This window comes from Heloderma suspectum, chromosome 7, assembly GCF_057233095.1.
Source record: "Heloderma suspectum isolate Gila_16-S chromosome 7, 16-S_ref, whole genome shotgun sequence".
Classification (NCBI taxonomy): domain Eukaryota; kingdom Metazoa; phylum Chordata; class Lepidosauria; order Squamata; family Helodermatidae; genus Heloderma; species Heloderma suspectum.
Genome location: NC_139464.1, coordinates 54,353,850 through 54,380,161, shown reverse-complemented (window position 1 = coordinate 54,380,161; position 26,312 = coordinate 54,353,850). Strand labels below are relative to the sequence as shown.

Genomic DNA, 26,312 nt, shown 5'->3' with positions numbered 1-26,312 from the left:
ATAATCCTCCAGTTTTGCTTCTGTTTTTAATAGCACTTTCCCAGGTTTTTTAGAGCAAGGAAAATGGGGTATTATTTCTGAAAGTGAAAGAAAAGTTTTTTTCCTACTTGTGCAATTGTGATATTCCACTATAGCACAGCACCACCTAGAGGTTATACAGAAGAAAAGCAGGAAAAGGAAAGCTCTTTGTGTAGAGCTCGGATTTCAATTCTACAACAAAACCAAACGTAGATCCAGCGATTAACAGTCTCGTGTAGAAAAGCTCCTTGTCCCTCTGTTCCAGGAAAGGTTTCAGGCTTCAGTCATCTAACCAGATGAAGATTATACAATGCACTGATAGATAACAGCCATATGAGAATCCAGCATCTGCACAGAGTACACAGTAACCCCCCAAACTGTGGACTTTCTCATCTAGGAAAGCGGGGACTCCATCCATGACTGGATCCCTCCATCATCTTAAGATTCCAGCAAATCATGGTTTAAAATAAACACCAGTGCTTATTATTCTATTGATCTAGCAGTGAAAGCTGCCTCCCCCTATCAGCCTTCATGAAAGACACATTTACTTGATCTAGCAGGGAGATCCTAGTATGCCATTGGGATTCTATGTGCAGATTCCATTGCTGGGTCAGGAATTGCTTTTGTAGATCAGAGGCTGATGCTCATCTGCATACAACATACATCAGCCATCCCTAACCTGGTGCCCACCAATGCTGCTTGGGGATGATGGGACTTGTAGTCCAACATAACTGGAGGGCGCCAGTTTGGGAAGGCTGACACGCACAGCAATGCACATATGGAAGGTGTCCTCTAAAGTGAGCCCTGTCCACACTGTACTGCATCATTGTGGATGAACATATCTGTCTGTCATGAAGTGCAGATGAGAATGTGTATCCCCATCTGCTGTCTTGTACCTAGGCAGATCAGTTGTTGGGGGAGAATTTTATTCCTTTGGGCAAGTATCAGATAGCTTCCATCCTGTATTCCTGAAAGTCCTCTTAGATCAGCCTTCCCAAACCTGGCAACTTCAAAATGTGTTGGACTACAACTCCCATTATTCCCAGCCAGCACAGCCACTGCCCATGCTGGCTAGGAATGGTGGGACCTGCAATCCAGCATGTCTGGAGGGCAACAGATTGGGGAATGCTGCTTTAGATTTCGAAACATTAACATGTTTGGAAGAAGCATTTGCAGAAGTGTTTCAAAAGCAGATATGTATGTATTAAAATAGTCATCTTCTCATATTTGTTCTGATGTTCAGTCTTACCACTGAAAATCTGGTTTCTAGGGCTCAAATGAAACCCTAATAGACTATGTCATTAATGAGTAGAATGAAAAGATACCTTGGAAGCTTTCTAGGGACCATGCACAAAATATGTCATGGAGCAAGACGGGGAGAGGAAGTAGAAAAGAGGTTACAAATAATGCGCAGGATAAATTGAGATACAGAGGGGAGGTTAAAAGCCACGTAAAAGTGAGGCATACTTTATGGATGGCCCCATAGTTGGGGGAGGGGGGGTTGATACCACAGATAAAATACAGTGAGTACCACAAGAACCTACACCTAATTAAAGCAACAATTAAAATGCAGTCCTGGCCTGATGACTGGATTTATTAAGCTCGACACTGATAGATGTGAACAGCTGAATCGTCAGCTTGCATTATGGAAGGTCACTATAACAAAGTCAAATAACCCACCAAGATTAATCTAAAGCTTGTTCTCCTGTACCATAACTCTGCAAAAATACACTGCATTGTTTGACATATATAAATGTGTAGTCTGTTTTATGATTTCACAGAATGCATATGGTTCTGTGTTCATCTGTATGGCAGAGCAGAACCAGTATGATCCTCTTAGGAAAGGTGCTTTTAAAAATCTTTATGTGGTTCATCCTGAAAATCAGTCTCTCTGATAAATGGGAACAGTGCCAGCCCCCCCCCCGCCCCCGCTGCATGAAGTGAAGCCCAAATGCCTTCTCCCCTGCTAAGTCCAACATTTGTAAAAAAAAATATTGCTGCACCATTCAGACACCAATTCCTGCTTTCATCTATTCCCCACCCGCCTCCCTCTCCAACGGTGAAGTCTGAAGCAGGTAATTTTACTCTGCTGTATGGCGGGGCTGGCTCTGAATGGGAAACTGAGACCATCTCTACACCAGCCTAAAATCCCACATTTAAAACAGGGCTTTCTGCTTCTGTTTTAAATGCAGGATCACAACGGACTCCTTTTACACACGCTTCCTTTCCTCCCTCCCCTTTCCTCCTCTTTCTCCCCCTTATCTGAGTCTTCGATATGTTTCATTGGTCTAGTTCCTCTTCTTGTGGTTTTTCCTTTTCCATGGAGGGAACTCAAGTGGAACTCAAGCACTGTAATTGGATAGCTCATTATCTCTGATCTGTTAAGAAATGGAATAACGGTCATTTAGTGCAGGAGATGCCCTGAAGGTTCATGACGTCATCTAAATGGCCCGTGCAAACTTCTGCGAGTGAGCCATCTCAATAGCAGAATGAAAGCTCTGTGCGAGGAAGCCCTTAGGCTGAGCTCCAGCTCTGAACATTATTCTGGGTTTGTTAAAACATGTCAGGATTGGGGCATAGGGGAGGATTCAGATTAAGTTAGGAATCAAGCTGGAGGGGCGTGAAGAGGAAGAAAAAGAAATGTGCAAGACTCTGTTGCCCACATGCATCCACTTGATGCTCTTAGTCTTGGTTCCTGGCCTTTGATCCCTTCCCAGATCTCATGCCCAGGCTGGTATCATTGCTGTCTTTTGCCACCTCTCTGGGGCCAGAGATCATGTCATATCACCATCCATTTTCCCTATGCCACTGCCATTTTAAGTGCATTGCAAAAGGATTTGCAGTATATCTAAACTGGCAGTGGTGTGGGGAAGGTAAACAGAGCAGTTACACAGTCTATGTCCATGGAGGAGCAGAGAGTTGCTCAAGGTCAGAAGGTGAAAGAAAAATCCCTATCAGGTTGGGCGGGGCGGGGGGGGGGGTCAGCTTTTTTCTTTTTTTACCAGTGCAAAAATAGAGGCTTTTGGCTGAGTTGATTTCTTCTTTGTTCTGCTGATCTAAGTGTCTACCAAAGCAATATCATGAAACAGTGACAATGTTGGAAACCCATCTTTTCCTGCCACATAAAGCAGAGCCTTGTGATACGTTCCATGGGGTTTTCTTGGCAAGAATACTGGAGTGGGTTGCCATTTCGGTTCAAAATTGGGAAAGGAGTACGACAAGGCTGTATATTGTCACCCTGCTTATTAGCTTATATGCAGAGTACATCATGAGAAACGCCGGGTTGGATGAATCACAGGTCGGAATTAAGATTGCCGGGAGAATAGTCAACAACCTCAGATACGCAGACAATACCACCCTAATGGCAGAAAGCGAAGAGGATCTAAAGAGCCTCTTGTTGAGGGTGAAAGTGGAGAGTGCAAAAGCTGGTTTGAAACTCAACATTAAAAAAACGAAGATCATGGCATCTGGCCCCATCACTTCCTGGCATATGGAAGGGAAGAAATGGAAGCAGTGACAGATTTTATTTTCTTGGGCTCCAAGATCACCACAGACGGTGACTGTATCCATGAAATTAAAAGACGCTTGCTCCTTGGGAGGAAAGCTATGGCAAACCTAGACAGCATAGTAAGAAGCAGAGACATCACCTTGCCGACAAAGGTCCGTCTAATCAAAGCTATTTGTTTTCCCAGTAGCAACGTACGGCTGTGACAGCTGGCCTATAAGGATGGCTGAGCGCCGAAGAATTGATGCCTTCGAACTGTGGTGCTGGAGAAGACTCTTATGAGTCCCCTGGTCTGCAAGGAGGTCAAATCAGTCCATCCTAAAGGAAAGCAACCCTGAGTGCTCATTGGAAGGACAGATACTGAAGCTGAAGCTCCAATATTTTGGCCACCTAATGCGAAGAGAAAACTCCCTGGAAAAGGCCCTGATGCTGGGAAAGATTGAAGGCAAAAGGAGAAGGGGACGGCAGAGGATGAGATGGCTAGATAGCATCACCGATGCAATGAATAAGAATTTGAGCACACTCCGGGAGAGAGCGGAGGACAGGAAGACCTGGTGTGCTATGGTCCATGGGGTCACGAAGAGTCGGACACGACTTAACTTTTTGACTGAACAACAACAACAACAAAGCAGAGCCATCAAGACAGGAAGGAAGGAAGGAAGGAAGGAAGGAAGGAAGGAGAATCCCAGCAATCTGAATGCTGAGAGGGCTTTGGACTACTAATCTCTCACATTTTTAAGTTAAATTTTGTAAAGGGTCCTAAAGTACCATATTTAATGCCTAAGCATACAGTGTTAATACCAGTGTCTGGAGGCCAAATATAAGTTTCCCAAATAAGGAGAACTGAGTCAGACTTAGGAACAGATGCAACTAGTTGCACTTTAATATTGTTCTCAAATGCAACATGACAAAGACCTTGAGAATCTCTTAGGCAATCTATTTGTGAAGCATCTCTAGATTAACACAGCAATTCGTAAACCTCATGTGTAGCCACAAATGTTCCAAACACTGGTTTTACCCAGCAGAGGTCATTTTTATTTATTTATTTAAAACATTTGTATCCCGCCCTATATCATTAAGATCTCAGGGCGGCGTACAGATAAAATCATTAAAATAGTATAAAACAATAAATAATTTAAACAGCTAAAGGCATATTAAACAAGCTAATACCAATTAAAAAATCTAAAACAATAAAACAGTTAAAACAATGTGCAACTTTAGGGAATTCCTTTAGCCTTCAAAGGCTTTGGTAAAAAGCCATGTTTTAACTTGGTGCTGAAATGAAACCAATGTCTGCACCAATTGGGCCTCCAAGGGAAAAGCATTCGACAACTGGGCTGCCACAGCAGAGAAGGCCCTCTCCCACATCCCACCATAGTGAATGTATCACACTGGTGGGATGTAGAGGAGGGCCCCTCCAACAGATCTCAGACCTTGGGTAGGTATATATAGGGAGAGGCACTCTCTCAGATATCAAGGTCCCAAGCCGCTTAGGGATTTAAATGTCATCACTAGGACCTTGAATTCTGACTGGAAGTGTATTGGCAGCCAGTGCAATTCCTTTAAAACTGGTGTTATATGATCTTTACGAGATATTCCGGTCTAATAGGGAAGTTACCAGCGCATGCACTACTGTGGCTAGGTTATCCCTGCTCAGGAAAGGCTGTAGCTGGTGGATCAGCCAAAGCTGGCCCCAAGTACTCCAGGCCATGGAGTCCAACTGGGGCTCCAGTGACAGGGATGCATCTAGGAGTACTCCCAAGCTAAGCACCCCCAAGTTGAGACAGATGCACACTCACATGCATGCATACACAAACACACACACACACACACACACACCGGGTCATGGATTGAAGGCCGAGGGTTGGATTGGGACCAGGGAATCCATCTACTTTACCAGCTAAATCCATACATTTCACTTGTTATTACCCCATCATGGTAGCTAGAACTGGGTCTCTTCACAGATGAATTCTATCAAGGTCCTACAGGAGCCAGCCTGTCCACTGTTAAAGTCACTTCACTCATGGAGCACTGGGTGGAAAACAACAGAATGAAATTTAATAGAGATAAATGCCAAGTTCTGCACCTAGGAAAAAGAAACCAAATGCACACTTACCAGATGGGGGATACGTGGCTCAACCACACTACAAGCGAGAAGGAATTGTTGTCGATCACAAGCTGAATATGAGCCAACAATGTGATGTGGCTGCAAAAAAGGCCAATGCTATTTTGGGCTGCATTAATAGAAGCATAGCTTCCAAATCCCGGGAAGTACTAGTTCCCCTCTACTCAGCACTGGTTAGGCCTCATCTGGAGTACTGTGTCCAGTTCTGGGCACTGCACGTTAAGAAGGATGCAGACAAACTGGAGAGGGTTCAGAGGAGGGCAATAAAGATGACTGGGGACTGGAAACAAAGCCCTATGAAGAGAGACTGAAAGAACTGGGCATGTTTAGCCTTGAGAACCGAAGACTGAGGGGAGATATGATAGCGCTCTTCAAGTACTTGAAAGGTTATAACAGAGAGGAAGGCCAGGATCTCTTCTACATCACCCCAGGACACAGAATAATGGGCTCAAGTGACAGGCAGCCAGATTCTGGCTGAACATCAGGAAAAACATCCTGAGTGTTAGAGCAATACGACAATTGAACCCATTACCTAGGGAGGTTGTGGGCTCTCCGGGAGAGCCCATGACCTCCCTAGGTAATGGGGTCAATTGTTGTATTGCTCTAACAGTCAGGAAGCTTTTCCTGATGTTCAGCCGGAATCTGGCTTCCTGTAACTTGAGCCCGTTATTTCGTGTCCTGCATTCTGGGATGATGAAGAGGAGATCCTGGCCTTCCTCTCTGTGACAACCTTTCAAGTACTTGAAGAGCGCTATCATATCTCCCCTCAGTCTTTGTTTCCAGTCCCCTGATCATATTTGTTTATATTTGTTTGTATTCCTCTGAACCCTCTCCAGTTTGTCTGCATCCTTCTTAAAATGTGGTGCCCAGAACTGGACACAGTACTCCAGATGAGGCCTAACCAGTGCTGAGTAGAGGGCAACTAGTGCTTCCCGGGATTTGGAAGCTATGCTTCTATTAATGCAGCCCAAAATACCATTTGCCTTTTTTGCAGCCACATCACATTGTTGGCTCATATTCAGCTTGTGATTGACAACAATTCCAAGATCCTTCTCACTTGTAGTGTTGTTGAGTCGTATCCCCCATCTTGTAACTGTGCATTTGGTTTTTTTCCTAGGTGCAGAACTTGGCATTTATCCCTATTAAATGTCATTCTGTTGTTTTCTGCCAAGCACTCCAGTCTATCAAGATCACTTTGAATTTTGTTTCTGTCTGCCAAAGTATTAGCTATCCCGCCCAATTTTGTGTCAGCTGCAGATTTGTTCAGCATTCCCTGCACCTCCTCCTCCAAGTCATTTATAAAAATGTTGACGAGCACTGGGCCCAGGACTGAGCCCTGCAGTATCCTACTCGTTACCTCTCCCCAGTTTGAGAACATCCCATTGATAAGCACTCTTTGAGTCCGATTCTGTTGCCAACTGTGGATCCACCGGATCGTTGTTTCATCTAGCCCACTTTGAGCTAGTTTGCTCATCAGGATATCATGGGGCACTTTGTCAAAAGCTTTGCTGAAGTCGAGGTATATTATGTCTACAGCATTCCCACAGTCCACGAGGGAGGTTACTTGATCAAAAAATGAGATCAGATTCATCTGGCAGGATTTGTTCTTGACAAATCCATGCTGGCTTTGAGTAATCATTGCATTGTTTTCAAGGTGCTTACACAGATGGATTGCTTTATAATCTGCTCCAGAATTTTCCCAGGGATTGATGTCAGACTGACTGGTCTGTAGTTCCCAGGTTCCTCCTTTTTACCCTTTTTGAAGATAGGGACAACATTAGCCCTCCTCCAGTCATCTCGCACTTCCCCCGTCCTCCATCATTTCTCAAAGAGAATAGACAGCGGTTCTGAGAGTTCTTCTTCCAGTTCCTTTATTACTCTAGGATGCAGTTCATCTGGCCCTGGAGATTTGTACTCATTCAAAGTCATTAGGTGTTCCTTGACCATATGCCTATTGATTTCAAGCTGCAATCCTGCCCCTTCAGCCTGTACTTCACCTTTGCCAGGGGGGTCATAGACCCTCTTTTGGGAGAAGACTGAGCCAAAGTAGGAATTGAGCACCTCTGCCTTTTCTTTGTCATCTGTTATCATTTTGCCATCCTTATTTAATAGCTGAACCACCATTTCTTTCCTCTGCCTTTTACTATGCACGTAGCTGAAGAAAGCCTTTTTGTTGCTTTTAGCATCCCTCGCTAACCATCCCTGCAATTCTGTGCTACCTGCCTGCACTCTTCCTTTGTTGCTTAGCCTTGTTTCCACTTCCTTTATGAGTCCTTTTTTGTTTTCAGGTCATCTCTAAGCTTGTTGTGAAGCCACATTGGCTTCTTCTGTTGTCTTCCACCTTTTCTTCTTGTTGGAATTGTTTGTAATTGTGCCTTGAGAATTTCCTTTTTTAAAAGCTCCCACCCATCTTGGACTCCTTTTCTTGTTAGAGTCACTTGCCATGGGACCTTACTTATCATTGTTCTGAGTTTATAAAAAACAGCTTTCCTAAAAACCAGGGTATGCGTTTGACTACACTCGGCTTTTGCTTCCCTTAGAACCAAGAACTCAAGCAGAACATGGTCGCTTTCCCCCAGAGTTCCTGTAACTGCTACTTTACCCACTAAGTCATCTCCGTTGGTTAGGATCAAGTCAACGATAGCCGATTCTCTAGTTCCTACCTCTACTTTCTTTATCTCTGAGCATCTCCTGTTTGGGGGGGTGGGATAGCTTGTGCAGCTTTCACCCTTGTGGGCTTCTAGGTAGCTGGAACAATAAAGAAAAATCTCTCACTGCACCTCCCATACACATGAACACCAGGGACTTCTTTTGTTTACCTTTTCACTGCACAAGCAGCCTGTGGTCACCTTTGAAAGGCAATGAAAAGGTAAGACAGATCCATCCAGCAGCACACTCTTGATTACTAACAAAGGCTTTGGTTTTGAACATATCTCACCCACACCTGTCATAAAGCGTTTGAGAGTACTGAATTGAAATAGTTGGACCTTAACCCATCAAGTGTGATGTTCTAGTCTACCCAGAGTGTGATAGATGATTGCACTGAAGATATACAGGTATATTACTGGAACAAGAAAGAAATCTCTGAAATACAGAATGCTCAAGGTATACTTAAAAAAAAATATTGAAATTGCAGTACTAGCATCCACTTTAAGGTGAGCCTTAGATGTTTAGCCAATAGTCCTTGGAGAAGGTTGCTTGTTGCCTGGAGCTCACACATGAGTTATCGACTGAACATCTCATCAGCTTTAGGAAAAGGAAATAATTAGTCAAGGTACACTCACAGGAGTATCAGAAAGTTTGATAAGGAGCCTGAGGATGAACAACCATTTCAGTCTCCACCCCCAGCCACTCACTGCTACGATTCTCAAGCTGAAGAGTCCCAGCAATGGCTCTTCAAGTGCGTTGCCAAGTTCCCAATAGCGTATAGGAAACAGTGCCACACACACAAGGGAAAGGCAGGTAATTTTCCGGTCATGATGAGCTGGAACTGATAAGTACATCCTGAACAATGAAGAACTATTGTTGGTGTATCCACTGCATGCAAGGCTTGACCAATAACATATATGATCTATGTTGTGTTTTAAATTTCGTCCAAAGAGATCCTTGATGTCTTTTGGCCTCAGACTCATCCTATAAGGTAGATTAGGCTGAGAAATGGTGAGTTGCTCAAGTGCGCTCAGTGAGCTTCATAGTGAAGCAGGGATCAGAAGGTGGATTTCTTTCATCCATGCCCAGCATTTTACCCACTGCATCTATATTCAGAATTAAAATATTAACAGCAATGAAGGACAGAACTCTAGAAAAAAAAATCTTACACCAACCTTACTTGATTACTGTGCAGCCATTAACTTTGTTCCTCTTGGTAAGAAGCATCTTTTGAAAATCAACTTTAAAGAATTAAAAATACTGGTTCCTTGCCACTCTTTTTTCTCATTAACAGCCCCACGTTTGCTCAGAATTAAGCCACACTGTTTTCAAATGTGTATAGAATTGAAAGCTGAGATGTTGTGCTCCTGAAGGTTATATGTACTCTTGGAGATTATAAAAAATTATTTTACTGATTTATTTAGTGTGTGTGTGTGTGTGTGTGTATGTATGTGTGTGTATATGTATATATATTATCAGTTCACTGTAATTACAGTGCTCAGGGTGGCTTACAACAAATAAAAATCACTACAAAACCAATTTTTTAAAAGGTTAATACAATAAAATCAATAAAAGACAGAGAGATCCAGCAGGTTAAAATAATTTAAAATTTCCTCACATCAGCAGGTCAAATGCCTGCTGGAAATATTTTTATCTGGATATAGAAGGGCAGAGAGAGGGAGCTAAACGGACCTCTGAGGCAGGGAGTTCCATAGTCTACTCTAGGAGTGGGCAACTTGTGGCCCTCCAGATGTTTTTGACTATAATCTCCATAAACTCCAGCCAGCACAGCCAATGGTCAGTGATTATCAGAATTGTCGTCCAAAAAAATCTGGAGGGCTGATGTATAGGATTGCAGCTGTCAAAGGGGAAGTTTTTTTCCCCCTCTGTTTATCTCCATGACAGAAGTTTCCCCATGCCAGAAAATGCCAGTTTATGCCAGTTTCTCCATACCAGTAAAAAAAAAAAATAAACTGGCAAGTCTCAATCTGACAGACTGTGTTTAGTTTGAATTCCATTATCTGGGAGAGGCTTCCATTTCTACTGCAACATAGAACAGGAAGTGCCAAAATACTTCTGTCTTGGGGGGAAAGGTGTGTGCTTCCGCCTTCTCCTTTGGTGAAGCGCTCCAGTAATGTATTTCTCCTCTTCTCTGACAGCTGTAATATGGAGATTATCAGTATCAGAGAAATAAATAGCAGAATAGACTCTACAGAAACAGTGAAGTGCATTTAGCGGTGTAAAAGGTTTCTTGACAGCAAGGATGTTGAGCAGTCAGAACTAGATCACACGGGTGCTCTCATTTCCTTTTAGCAATGCAGAGAAAGCTATAAATCATGAACTACTCACGAAGTTTCTGAAAAGATTTGATGGCATCATGTTTAGAATGTATAAATGAAAGTAGAATGTGCAAATGACATTCTACCGAATAGGCAATGCTACACCATCACTTTTGGAACTCTTATCATTAAAAAATATTCCAGACGTTAAAGGAAGAATCCAAAATCTTTCGCTGGCAAACAAATGTCTTTAGTTTCTAGAAAGTATGTGGAAATAAAGTCTGCATAAATTCTAGAAACCAAAAGCAGTTTGTGTACAATAACAAGGAAATGATTTTGAATATAAAATGGCATTACTAAGATTCCCTCCTAAGTTTACAGTGCAAAAAATGGTGCCGTTAATTGTTCATTTTGTTGCAGCTTTCCTTAAGGAAACACTTCTTTACAGTGAGATCACCTGCTCCCAGTACTCCAACCATAATACTGTATATTGCCACTAGGAAAATGGAACTGCGGAACTATTTATAATATATACTGATGTGTTAGAACAAAGCCCTTGAATAGAAAATTAAATAAAACATTTCCAGGAAAGTCCACCACTCTCTTGATCATGCAACTATTTATATCTCCTCCATAGGTCATTTTCTAAAAGTACTGCTCTAATCAATTTTCTTTGTCACCTTCTCCAGTTTCAGGATAGATGATAGTGAATCTGCTAAGCACTGTCTGGATTAGCTATTTGCTGACTGGGTTATGGATGGCATTTGCTTTCAAGTGGGTTGAACATGAGTTCAGTGCTTCTCTATTATGAACCTAAGAAGCTGCCTTATATTGAGGCAAACCATTAATCCACCTCGTTCAGTACTGTCTATTCTGAGACAGCAGTTCTCCAAGATATCAGGCTACCTTAGTATTCACGACTTTGTGCATGATAATTTAGAATTTAACATTATTCTTTACTCTGATCTTTTATTGTTTATCTCGGAACTCCAGTCGTCTGTTCTGGCTTTGATGCAGTGGATTAATACTTTTGGTAATTTGTCTGGCTATTCAATTAACTGGTCAAAATCCAACCTGATGCCAGTTGGAGATACTGTATCTTGTAGTGTATTAGTTCATTGGCTATTTCAGTGATGACCGGTTATTACCTATTTGAGAATACTTATTCCCAGAGGCATATCGCAAATGATCACACTTAACCTGAATAAATTGATTAATGAGATCTCTTGAGATTTAGATAGATAGGCATCTTTCAAGCTGAGTTTATGGGGAAAGATGAATATTATACCTTGGATTGTTTAGATTATACGTGGGATTCCTGTATATATACCTGACAAATATTTTTTTTAAAAAATCACTGCTTTGTTTCATACATTTTTGGGAGATGTCTCTCCACCACAATTATCTTTGAGAAGGATCTTACTTCTAATTAAAGAAGGTGGGTTTTGTTTGCTGGATATTGCTTTATATCATCGGGCGTATTTGTTGACTTGTACTAAATTTTGATCTTTTCTGTTTAGATCAGATTTTCTGCCCTGTTCAGTTTTGGAATTTTCTTGTCTGGACCCTCCAAATGGATGGCACTAGATCCTAGGCATATTAGAATGGATTGGGTTCCTCTCACAGTTACGGCTGTTAGAGATATGGCATTTAATGTCACATTAGTTACATTTTCTCATGCTAAATTGATGCTATGGAAAAATCAATATTTAAAAATTGGTAAGAAAATGTTTTTGTGGCCGACATGGATGGATAAGGTGATTTTTACCTTGGATCAACTGGTGGGTGTTGATGATGAGTTTTTGATAATTTTCTATTTTGAGAGCTAAATATGATTTGCCAGCTACAGCTGAATGGCAATACATGCAATTGCAACATTTGTTAGTATCTAGGGGACTTGTCTCCATGAGTGATTTACTCCAACCTGGCTGCGTTTGGGGGTCGTTTGGGCTACATGACGTTATGGCCATCCAGAAGCCAACCCAGAGCTTATTAGGGAAAACCCAGATTTCCAGAGACTGCTTAAAGTCCAGTTCTTTTCCTTAAATTGGGTTCTCCCCGGTATAGTTGCTGTGTGCCCCAATCTCTGCATTTACCTCGGGTATGCTAGCCCTGCCCAGAGGTGACCCCAGTTAAGGAGTTTTCCTTTGTGTTTCCCATCCCTGAACAAACCAATTAGTGTCTACTCAGAAGTAACTCCCATTGTGGTCAATGAGGTTTGTCCCCTGAATGCCCACATGAGAATTTACAGAGATCCCCCTCAATTGAAATGGCTCAGTTTAAAGACCAACTCCCTAAGTGCTGTAAAGTGCGATCTCAAGGTTCTGGTTCTTTGTTGTTTGGCTTATTGCCTTAGGAAGCAACTACTTCAACCCTTCGTTATAGAGATCCTGCGTAGCTTCAGGTTACAATGGGGGATGGTTTCCTGTCTTTCTGCTTACTGCTCTCTTCCCCACAACAAACCCATTAATGTCTCCTCAGAAGTAACTCCCATGGTGCTCAGTGAGGCTTGCTCCTGAAATGCAGGTGCATCCGGAGTTTCAGGGGAAAGGAGAAAGGGGGGGGGAGAGTGGAGAAGCCTCTCTTATTGGTTGAGCAGCCCCTGCCAGTCAGGTGACATTCACTCCAGCCACCACCCCCACCCAGAATTATGTTCTGTGAAGTTATTGTTACTGGTGCAGAGCACTTGCTTGTGGAGTCCTGCATGGACCAAAGTGCAGCAAAGTGGATTCCTTAAAAAAAACAACATCCGGTACTCCTCCATTCACTTCTCCTTCCATTGTTGTGGAGACATGGTCTAGGTTTGGACCCACTGCTTTTACAGCTTCAACAACTCCCTTGCTATTGGAAGCACTTATTGAGGCTGATCAGGCAAATCAATGTCTGATCCATGACTACAAGTACTTTTTATTGGTGAATAAATGTGATTTATGGGGTCTTTGGTAGGAACGTAATAGGGGACTGGATTGTCCCAGTTTACCTGATCAATGAATCACCACCTTGGTGTCTGTTTCTGATGTGTCTATGGATCTCCTGTTGTGTCTTATTCAGCAAAAACTTTTGTTTCCTGTCTACTGGACACAGCAACATCTCTTTAATAAGGATTTGTCTAAGTTGGCTAATTGCTCAAGGTGTAACACAGCTAATGCTTCTTTTAAGCATATGTTTTGGCAATGCCCAAGAGTTCCCATTTTGGGCAAGAGGTCATTATATGGATACATTTTGTATTGGAACACTGCTGAATATTTACTGATGTACATGCTCTTTTAAATCATCTACTTGCTTCCTGGAAGTTAACAGATGGTCAGCAGAAATGGATTCTCCATGCCATTCTGACAGGTAAAAGACTGATATTACAGCATTGGAAGAAGAAACACTCACCTCCTATAATGCAATGGATTGAAGACCTTACAATGCTTTCAACCTTTGAATGGATAGTGTACAGACACCACCTGCAAGTGGATAATTATGTGGAAATCTGATCTGTTTTTGTTGAAGTTTATAGATAGTTCTTAGAAACCTGTATTTTCGTGTGTGTGTGTGTGTGTGTGAATTTCATATCTATGCACTGAAACTGGTATATACAAATCTGTGTAGCCACATTGTCTTTCTTTTGTTTTGTTGACATTTTATAATTAAAAAAATAAGTTAAAATATCTAAAGCTACCCAAGAGATCCTTTTTAGACTGGATATGCCAGGGAGGGACCCTGGGAACATCTGCATTCAAAGCACACACTCCACCACTAAGCTATGTATGGCTCAGTTGGGATGATAATCCAAACCATGGGTTAGATTGGACCGGGAACTTGCCACAGGATTCACACACACTCTTGCCTCATATGCCACTTCCCTCCTTCACACCCAGGTTGCAATATTCACATTGGGTGTATAGTGCCCAGCGCACACTGTCTGTATGAACAGAGTTCATTTCTTTGCAAGGATTCATTACATTACCAAAGCTCACATGTCAACATACTGACACTTTATTATTTTCTAGCCCTTGTGGATTACTGACAGTCCCAGGATTCTCAGGGTAGTTACTCGGAATATTGTATATGCCAAATTCTTTATGAGGCCCTGAATGGAGTGTGGAATTTGGATTCTCGAACTTATTTTCAGCATTTTATAGGGCTATCAGGGGTGGCCCAGGAGATTTTGCTGCCTGAGGCAAAAAAAATAATATGATGCTTCCCCTGTTCCATATACAAAAGCCAAGACTGGTAGATGGATCGTACTTGAGTGCTGGCAATGGTACAGTGTACTCCACTGCACCTGGTGGGGCAGGATACTGGCTTAATGGGCCCAGGGCAGCCCACATGGCCCACATAGCTCTGTTCACTTCTTGGCCCTCAGCATGTGCTGCCTGAGGCAGCTGCCCTACTCTGCTGAATAGTGGAGCCGGCCCTGCTGTGGACGTTTGGGAAAGCTCTGCACATTTTGAAGAGTGGCCAGCAAGGGAAGGGTAGACAGGAGGGGACCTCATTTGTAGGGCAGTCCATGAGGCAAGGGGAGGAAAAGCTGTCATGAGGGGAGAGGTCCCCTCAGTTTGCAACTCTCTAATTAAACAATTCTGAGTACTCATGGTTGGGGACATATGTCTGAAAACTGTTCATCTCATGAGCCTGATGCTTAGGTAACATGTTTGCCCATCTCTTTGCCAAGCATTAGGTAGGCTGGCAAGGATCTACGTTGTCGTCCAGACACACAGCTTAAGTATGCAGCAGAGCCTCCATTTTGGATTTTAACCTGTATAATCTCAAAAGGCGATGGGTGAATAATAACACTGAGACACAAGTAGTAAGTAGAACACTTAAATAAAAAACATTAAAAAGAACAAAAGGAAACGTCTGCCACTCTACTAAAAATAAACCCTGCTATAATATAAAGTGCTTTCTTAAAGAAAAGGTTTTACATTTGACCAAAAGATGTTCAAGCTTTGCCAGAGCTCTGGAGAAGCTAATTTTAATATTAGAACACTAAGAATTCCTCTCTATCACTGCAATCCTATATATGTCTACCCACAGGTAAACCACACTGAATTCAATGGGACTTACTTTCAGCCTAAGCACTGCACCCTAAGTATTGCATGGAAGACCCCACCTCCTCTGGCTGGCAGACCTCTACTAAAGGTCTTTTACTACTAAAAAGATGAAGTAGATCCTGCAAGCCTGAACTCTGTCCACCTAGCATACTTGGGATGCAAAATTGTGAGCCATTTGTAGTTTCCATATCTGGATCTACAGTATTTCCGATATAGTTTATATAGTCTGTTGCATGTTTGATTTAATTACCAAGTTCATGTCCTCCCTCTCCCCACCACTCCTTTCAATAAAAATTTTTTATACTGGATTCTCTTCTATCTCTGGTTTTTATATGCCAGTTATGTGGGCTGCACATTATTCTGGGATGTCAGAAGAATTATTAGCATATTTACTTTTGTAGTTCTTAAGAAGAGATTCATCATAAATCCCACTGACCTAATGTTTATAACACTACCTACTAAAAGTCATATTAAATGAATGATTACACAGTAAAGTGTAGGAAACGGCCAAAGGTTTTGAAGCCCTCCTCAGTTGGTGAATTGTCTTGACAGTTTTAAAAGGACCTGCTGTGTTCCCTTATGCTTTTTCTGTCTTGCCTTAGGAAGAAGAACAAGAATTGTTAACACCTGTTCTCGCACAGCCATTTGGCACTTGGAACTGACTGCATTGTATTAAATTTAAGCCTAACTGTCAAAATTCTCCAAAGTAATCACTTGCTCACCATGTGCCCCACTTTCCAAGCACAATAACGAATATTCCTTCCTACTAAACACGATCCCTGAAGAGCTGGAAACGTGTGTTTTGAAACTACGCAATTTATTTATTTATATTATTTATTACATTTCTATAGCGCCCATTAGCCAAAGCTCTTTGGGTGGTTCACAAAACAAAATGGAAAACCATTGAATGCAATAACATAGTGAAATATAATATAAAAACCTTAAGTAAGGCATGGACTGTAATACACAGATAAGACATAAAGAGTGGCTGACTATTTTATGGACAGCAGCCAGGTTGGTCATACCTGCTAACTACAAATCAGTAAATGAACATTCTCTTATCATATGGAAACAGAAAATGTGGGACCTTGCACCAATAGAGAAACTCACTAAACATCTTCAGGTACAAATAGGCCAGGTAGATATTGACACTTTTTAAGGATTATTATTATTATTTCTTACATTTCTATACCACCCCATAGCTGAAGCTCTCTGGGCAGAATATGGTATCCATTTATTGAATTTGCTAATATTGAGAAGAACAGATGACAACCCCCTAAGACACATGGAACTCTATGGTGTTACCTATTAGGATGATGTACGATAATTTTATCAGATAATCTTGCTTGTACCAAATAGAGATCCTGAATAATCAGACTGTAAAGAAAACTGACTCACATGTGGTGTATTTGGATTTGTTACTGTTCATTGTTACTTTGAAAAATGCAATTAAAAAAGGGGGGAAGAGTAAGACAGAATAAAACCAAAGTAAAAACCAGGGTAAAAGCCAGCAGCAGTGCAAAAATCTAAAAATACAAAAATGGAATTTTTAAAAAGGAAAGTTTAAAAAGCCTGGAAAAAATAAAAGGTCTTCACTTGGTGCAAACACCCCCCCCCCCCCACACACACACACAATGTAAGTGACAGGTGAGCCCCTTAGGGGAGGGCCATCCAAAACTGGGGTGCCACCTCTGAAAAGATCATAACATCTTGTGCACCGTAAGAGCACACCTGGTTCTCAAACCAATACATTCTGCAAAGACATTCTGTTTCAGGTGACTATGGCTGCTTGCAGATGGAGGTACTCCTAGAACTATCAATCAGAAGGCACTGTGTAGCAATTGTCTTTTCCTTAATGGATTTTCTGCAGTAAGAAAAAAGATTGAAGAAGTGGTGGGAAAGCACGGAAGGGTTACGACATGAGTGGAAGATGTCATCATCTGGACACCCTACCCCATCTCGTAAAATTCTGTGAATGAGGCACAGTAAAAGCCATGTCTGGGTCTGTCCTGTAGGAAGCCATCTTATACTGAGTCAGATCATTGGTCCATTGACACTTTGACCTGTCTCTCCCAGTCCTGCTCCTTGGCATAACTGGGGATACCAGCAATTGAATCAGGGACATACAAATCCCAAATTCTCCATGGGGTCCTGGATAACTGCTCAGCACTCCTGACAGCTGGCTCTGTGTCATTTCTGCATCTGCAAAAGCTGGGCTAGAAATCTCTGTAGCAACATTTCAAATAGTGCTGTGCTGAAAAATTCTCCCACATTTTTTTCGACCATTCTCATTCAATTTGATAGGAAAGAAATTGCTTTCAAAAAGAAATTCAAAGGAGGATAAATTTTGGAGAAATTCTCATGGGTTGGGTTTGGGGTTCTTGTGCTTACCTTACTTATGAAGTGACCATGGAGTGTGCATGAGTGTCCTGTCTGTCATTACAGACTAATCTCTGTGACAGCCTGTAGCCTCCTCGGCTTCTCGCACTTCAGTTAAAGCCATCATGAGGAAGACATCGTGAGGCAATTCCTCCCATGGGGCTTTTTCAATTCAGGAAGAACAGGTGGCCTGGGAGGCTGCAGAGCAATGGAAAGATGTGTAGTGAGAGAAAACACAAACAGCACCCTCAGCCACCTCACAGTGATTAGGTAAGCTCAAAAACCAAAAGAAATTAAAAATTCTGCCTCAGAAAAATGGAAGCCTCAACACAGTTGATGCTGTTGCCACTTACAGAAGCAGCGCAATAAGCCAAAAACCCTTAGGAAAGAAGAAAGGTCTTGTGCTACAACCCCTGCCAAATAATGAGCCCTATCTGTGAGAAACTGTTGGAGAATTTCTCCTCCTCTAGGAGAAATTCGGCAAAATTGTCCCCTCAAATTTATCTGTCCACAAATAGGCTTGAGAATTTTGAGAGCCCATTTGTGAATAGCTCTACTTTCAAACAGGTTGGCAGCTACTCTAAAAACAAAACCCACCAGATGAGTGGCAATATTCTCTTGAGGACCAGTGTTCTGGCAATAGACCAGTCAGAAAACCAAGCACTCTATCTTACCTCTCCCACACTTGGCACAGAAATAATATCTAAACCAGGTCTTTAAAATAGTAGGCCTCTTACACAAGGTGTCCCATTAAATCTAAACTTACAAATTCAGATAAATATAAAGTGTTCATCATCATCATCATCATCATCCAGCTTGTTCCCTCTTGATGTGTAGTGTAACATATCTATGTAAGAGCACAGAACATGATGTCTCCATTTTAGCAAAGTGACTCAAATAATGAAGCCTCAAAACTGCAATGGCAAGCCATGCAATTAGATACAAACAGCCCGTAGCAAGACAAGGCAAAAAAAAACCCAACCTCAGATTGCAATCATTTTTTTATGGGCTGTGAGGTAAGTTGGAGAAGATGACAGGAGGAAAACTGTTAAGGCAGAGATCCATGTAACCTGAGAGGCAAATAAAACAGGAGCCCATGGTATCTTGAGACACAGGATAGATTTTGTCCATGAGGAACTACTAAACAGTCCATTAGTATGGACTTGTATATTAGTCTGTATGCAGATACTGAAAAAGTGAAATTTGCATGAAGTTTTGTTTTGCGAAAAGTTTTTGAGCGTGTTGTTTTTTAAAGGAACATTTCCCCAACCAGAAAATCCATCTTTCCACTGCAAGAAATACTATGGAGATGAAGTGCAGCAGTCTATGTGTTTTTAACATTAATTAATATTCCTCATAATTAATATTAAAAAGGTAAAGGTGTCCCCAACCAGTCGTGTCCGACTCTAGGGTGCGGTGCTCATCCCCGTTTCTAAGCCGAAGAGCCAGCGCTGTCCGAAGACGCTTCCGTGGTCATGTGGCCGGCATGACTGAACACCGAGGTGCACGGAACGCTGTTACCTTTCCTGCCGAGGCGGTACCTCTTTATCTACTTGCAATTTCTTGCTTTCGAACTGCTAGGTTGGCAGAAGCTGGGACTGAAGACGGGAGCACACTCCGTCACGCAGCACTCGGGTCTCGAACTGCTGACCTGCCGACCTTCCAGTCTGCAGTTCAGCGTCTTAACCACTAAGCCACCGTGGCCTTAATTCATATTAATTCATATTAATTAATATTACGATAGAATGATCTCAGTACGAATCCAAGGCAAACCATTCAACATCACAGTAATTCAAGTCTATGCCCCAACCACTGATGCCGAAGAAGCTGAGGTTGATCGGTTCTATGAAGACCTACAACACCTTCTAGAACTAACACCAAAAAAAGATGTCCTCTTCATCATAGGGGATTGGAATGCTAAAGTAGGAAGTCAAGAAATCACTGGGATAACAGGCAAGCATGGCCTTGGTGTACAAAATGAAGCAGGACAAAGGCTAATAGAGTTTTGCCAAGAGAACACGCTGATCATAGCAAACACGCTTTTCCAACAGCACAAGAGGCGACTCTACACATGGACGTCACCAGATGGTCAATATCGAAATCAGGTTGATTATGTCCTTTGCAGCCAAAGATGGAGAAGCTCTATACAGTCAGTAAAAACAAGACCTGGAGCTGACTGTGGCTCAGATCATGAGATTCTTATTGCAAAATTTTGGCTTAAATTGAAGAACGTAGGGAAAACTACTAAACCATTCAGGTATGACCTAAATCATATCCCTTCTGAATATACAGTGGAGGTGACGAATAGATTTCAGGGATTAGACCTGATAGACAGAATGCCTGAGGAACTATGGACGGAGGTCCGTCACATTGTTCAGGAGGCAGCAACTCAATCCATCCCAAAGAAAAAGAAATGCAAAAAAGCAAAGTGGCTGTCTGATGAGGCTTTACAAGTAGCTGAGGAAAGAAGGGAAGTGAAAAACAAGGGAGAAAGGGGGAGATATACCCAACTGAATGCAGAGTTCCAGAGAATAGCAAGGAGGTACAAGAAGGCCTTCTTAAATGAACAATGCAAAGAAATTGAAGAAAACAATAGAATCGGAAAGACTAGAGATCTTTTCAAGAAAATTGGAGATTTCAAGGGAATATTTTGTGCAAAGACGGGCATGATATAGGACAAAGAAGGCAGGGACCTAACACAAGCAGATGAGATTAAGAAGAGGTAGAGAGAATACACAGAAGAACTATACAGGAAAGGTCTTAATGTCCCTGATAGCCATGATAGTGCAGTCACTGAACTTGAGCTGGACATCGTAGAGAGTGAAGTCAAGTGGGCCTTAGGAAGCATTACTAACAACAAAGCTAGCGGAGATGACAGTATTCCAGCTGAGCTATTTAAGATCCTAAAAGATGATGCTGTTAAAGTGTTGCACTCAATATGCCAACAAATTTGGAACACTCAACAGTGGACACAAGACTGGAAAAGGTCAGTTTACATTCCAATTCCAAAGAAGGGCAATGCCAAAGAGTGTTCAAACTACCGTACAATTGCGCTCATTTCACATGCCAGCAAGGTGATGCTCAAAATCCTACAAGCTAGGCTTCAGCAGCATGTGAACCGAGAACTACCGGAAGTACAAGCTGGGTTTCGAAGAGGCAGAGGAACGAGAGATCAAATCACCAACATTTGCTGGATCATGGAGAAAGCAAGAGAATTCCAGAAAAACGTCTCTTTCTGCTTCATTGACTACACTAAAGCCTTTGATTGTCTGGATCACAACAAACTGTGGCAAATTCTGAAAGAGATGGGAGTACCAGACCACCTTACCTGTCTCCTGAGAAACCTGTACGAGGGTCAAAAAGCAACGGTAAGAACCGGACATGGAACAACTGATTGGTTCAAAACTGGGAAAGGAGTATGACAAGGCTGTATATTGTCACCCTGCTTATTTAATTTATATGCAGAGTACATCATGAGAAACGCCGGGTTGGATGCATCACAGGTCGGAATTAAGATTGCTGGGAGAATTATCAACAACCTCAGATACACAGACGATACCACCCTAATGGCAGAAAGCGAAGAGGATCTAAAGAGCCTCTTGTTGAGGGTGAAAGTGGAGAGTGCAAAAGCTGGTTTGAAACTCAACATTAAAAAAACGAAGATCATGGCATCTGGCCCCATCACTTCCTGGCATATGGAAGGGAAGAAATGGAAGCAGTGACAGATTTTATTTTCTTGGGCTCCAAGATCACCGCAGACGGTGACTGTAGCCATGAAATTAAAAGATGCTTGGTCCTTGGGAGGAAAGCTATGGCAAACCTAGACAGCATAGTAAGAAGCAGAGACATCACCTTGCCAACAAAAGTTCATATAATCATAGCTATTTGTTTTCCCAGTAGCAATGTATGGCTGTGAGAGCTGGACTATAAGGACAGCTGAGCGCCGAATAATCGATGCTTTCGAACTGTGGTGCTGGAGAAGACTCTGACGAGTCCCCTGGACTGCAAGGAGGTCAAATCATTCCATCCTAAAGGAAATCAAGCCTGAGTGCTCATTGGAAAGACAGATGCTGAAGCTGAAGCTCAAATATTTTGGCCACCTAATGCGAAGAGAAAAGTCACTGGAAAAGACCCTGATGCTGGGAAAAATTCAAGGCAAAAGGAGAAGGGGACGGCAGAGGATGAGATGACTAGATAGCATCACCAATGCAATGAATATGGACTTGAGCACCCTCCGGGAGAGAGTGCAGGACAGGTAGGCCTGGTGTGCTATGGTCCATGGGGTCACAAAGAGTCGGACACGACTGAACGACTGAACAACAACAATGTGCACCATGGCCACCATTTTGTGAGTGGGCAAACAACCCCCTTGTGGAAGCCATTTTGTGAGAGTGGCCATGACACTCTCTCAAAATTCCAAATGTGCCCACTGACCCAAAAAAGTTGGGGACCCCTGCTCTGGAGGATTGGGAGGCTCTCCAGTACAGTGTGTGAACAGGTTCTAGGGCTGCAGGGGGAAGAAGGAGGAATCAGTGAAAGCTGCTATCCTGCCCCTGTCCTCTCTGGGCAGCCTCCACTTGATTCCAGTTCCTTCTGCCAATGGAAAGAGCCCTTCCTTTTGTGCAGGAGCAACTCTGCCCCCAACTCAAGATCCAGATATTCAAATATATATCTTCCCTTCTTTCCCTACAATCCCAAAGAGGAGCAAGAACCCGAAGTAAAGGATCTCAGTTTCTCATTATATTAAGGCCAAATTCATCGTTAGGAGACATTCCCTTCCCTGTAGTGAATCAGTGTAAGAATTCTTCCTAATGTAAGAATCAGGTCAAAGCAATTAGAGGTGTACTGCTCAGCAAGCTTCTGTTTCCTTGTTCTTTTTGTAGCCACAGTGAATTATTTCATCAATATCTGGTTTCACTCTCAGCTCTTCAAAATCAACTTTATTGCACACAGATCAGTAGATAAAGAAAGTGTCAACTGATCCAGAAATCCCCATTCCCACAATAATCAGGTAACGGGCTTTGGAAACGGTACAATTTCTACTTGCCAGACTTCAAGCTTTCAGCTGTGAGAAGAAAAGAGCTTTTACAACCAGTTTTTAAAACACACATTATTGACTTCCCATGTACTTCATACGTCTGCAAGTGTAATTTCCTATTGTTTAAGAGATGGATTGGCTTTCCAATAAATCTGACTGTTTGGTTCCTATCTTAATATTCTATAGTACAATTTCAGAAACGCCCACTCATTTCTGATTGGGAACCATTCATTCCTGTCATATCCAGTAGAAAGAAGTCAGGCAGAAGGTGATATGAAAGCCACAGCCAGAGTACTCAGTGCTGGGCTAGACAGACAAATAGTCTAACAGCACAATCCTATGCCTGTTTAGACAGAAAAAAATCCTACAACCCAAGCATTCTCCAGCCAGCCATGGAGTTGTAGGACTTTTTTTCTGCCTAAACAGGCATAGGATTGTGCCCTAAATTGATTATAAGGCAGCTTCCTACATACACCCAAGCTATCTATATGAAACATTTAAGCTATCATATGTTTTGTTATTAATGACCCTATCCATTGTCATGTCATGGGAAACGTATTTCATTTGCAGGGGAGGGCAAGTAGTTCATGGGTGGGGCGGGGGGAATCTTCACAACAGAATTAGAAGTGTGTTGGAACGTTATCTGGATTTTCATGGAATCAGCTTTGTTCCATCAGGGACGCACAAAGCAAGATCAGATGAATGTACCGTACCTTTAAAATCTGGTTTTCAGGGGTCACACAGCACTTGAAAGGAGCATACTTCCAGGTGGTGTGAGGGGAGTAGAACTGAACGTCATCAAACTGGCAGGGGCTGCTCAACCAATGAGAGAGGCTTGTTTCCCAGCCCTTGTCCAGGCTCCCCCTTACTATTACATTATTATGAATGGAGAGCAACTAATAAGACTTCCTATGAGAGCACCCACCCCATTTCGCTGCATTCCAGCAATTTGCCTCGGAGTTATTCCTTTCTCCCCTGTTTCCCAGTGAGCACACTTTTGCCTTGAGAAGCCAAAATCTCCAGTTCTTGAGTGCAGCATCTGAAGGCTACCCCTGAGAGCACCCCCCCATTTCACTTGTGTTGTACATTGTTGTGTTAAATCACATCTCCGATATTGTGTAAAGTCGCTTCTCCGATCTGGTGAGGTCTTGGGAGCCTGTCACTATAAGCAGGGAGAAAGTGCCAAGAGAAGAAGGGTGTGTGTGGAAGCAATAACTCCACAACATTTTGCTGGAATGGGGCAAAATGAGGGGGGTGTTCTTAGGGGGAGCCTTCAGATTCTGAAAGACCTCAGCAAGATAAAGGGTTACCCTTCCCTCCCCACATACCATGGTGCTAAACCTCCATGGCAGCTATTTAAACTTTAGTAAACTGCACCTATGCATTGCTATCACAAAATTAATGTAACTCATAGTTTGACCCTTCGAACATCTGTCTGTCTTCACTCAAAAAAAGAATATGATAATTTCTTGTCCTTCAGGAAGTTGCCTGGTCCAAGAACTGATCCCAAAAGAAATGTGTAGAAAATGTTTTAACAGCAGCTATGAAGGCCAATTGTTTGTGGATCAAATTTCTCTTTCAGCTTTCCCCCTTTGAGTTCAGTGAAGTGGTCTGGTGTAAATGAGATGGGAGTTTGGCCAAAGTAATATCTACCAATAGTAATTCTACTATCACAAGTTTTAACATACTCAGCATTGCAACAGGATCTGCTCAAAGGGCAGAGTGTATGGAGTGCAAATTTTGTCCCTGCCAGATAAGCAGCAACAGTTAAGTCAATCCAGTACTTGCTCAACCCAGCAACTATGGGAATAGTAGGAGAAAGCTGCTTAGGAAATGTAGCTGTTGTCTCCTATGTCGCTTGTACTCTAGCCATTCTGGTGATGACAGCAGTATAACAGATAACTCCCACTTTGCAAACACAGCTTTAGCTGATCTAAAGGCTCCAATTTTCCATATTTTTTTTCCAAAGCAGATGAGGTTTTTTCTTGGTTATAGCCTGATACAAAAGCTCAAACACATTTCCATTAACAAAATGGAAATTTTGATTGTTGTGATATCCATATTACACAGAGAAATTAACACCACCACCACCACCACCCCCACAAGAATTCCAGGTAAACAAAGTGGAATCCTGTCCCATGCAATTCTAACATGCATTATTGACTAACATCACAACCCTATACATGTTTACTCCAAAATAAGTCCTATTGTATTCAGTGGGGCTTACTCCCAGGTAAGCATGCATAGGATTGCAGCTTAAGAGCCTCATATGCTATTAACAATGTTTTACGAATGAACCATTGGAAGAATTCAGATCTGCAGTTGCTTATCAGAGACCAGAGCAAAGACAAACTATGTGTAATTGCTGCTAGAACTTGCATGCTTCTGGTACTAGTGGCAAACCCAACATTCCTATCAGGAAAAAGGAGGTGGGATGGTAACTAAAGATATGTGATGCTACTATTCTGCTGCCGAGCCTAAGACATTGGCACATATTGAGGAGGAGCATATAACAGAGATGTGTTTCTTTCTACAATAACTTAAAATGCAATCCTCTGCATGTTTAGACAGAAAAAAGTCCTACAACTCCCAGCATTCCCCAGCCAGCAGTGCTAGCTGGAGAATGCTGGAAGTTGTAGGACTTTTTCTGTCTAAATATGTAGAGGATTGTGCCCCTAGTTAATTAACTGTAAAAACTAATAACTACAGTGTCCACATTCAAATATCTGGTTCCCTTGTCTCCAATTATAGAGTAAATTTGCTTATGCCCAGGGAAACAGAAATCCTAAGCAAGCAGAACTTAATATACAACTGTTTTCTTTTATTTTCCTTAATATGCATAAAGGGCTTAGAACTGGCACAATGAAGTAACTCATGCAAGTAGCAAATAATGCAATATGCCCTTAGAGTTGCTTATCTCTTCATTTCATGGACCATTACTTCATGGCTTGTAAAAACAATTAGTTTGGGGATAATAGAACAGCAACTGTGACTTATATACTGTGGGAATTTGGGATGATTTAGCCCCACAATATGTGAACATAGGAAACCAAATGAAGATATGAAACTGCTTCATACAAACTCAGACTATTGCTCCATCTAGCCCAGTATTGTCTACTGAGAGCCAAAACAGAGTTACACCATATCCCATGCTCTGTCATGGCAATGTAAGCACACTTTGTATAATATTTTTTCCCTTCCACTGAAAAAAAGGGGAGGAATATTTCTTGCACAAAGTCTGCAGCAGGTATAAAGTTGTACTATTTATTGGTGAGGA

At 42.1% G+C, this 26,312-nt stretch overlaps 1 protein-coding gene across 2 annotated transcripts in view; it reads right to left on the bottom strand.

Annotated features, from left to right (window-relative positions):
* The window catches only part of LOC146339813 (uncharacterized), a 44,304-nt gene that overhangs the window by 5,718 nt on the left and 12,274 nt on the right, over positions 1–26,312 (bottom strand). For both annotated transcript variants that reach the window (XM_084810287.1, XM_084810286.1), the window contains one exon: positions 18,010–18,195. Coding sequence is in view for 1 of the 2 variants with exons in the window: in XM_084810286.1 (XP_084666412.1) it covers positions 18,121–18,195 (75 nt within the window). In the remaining variant the exon portion in view is untranslated. The remainder of the gene's footprint in view (positions 1–18,009; positions 18,196–26,312) is intronic.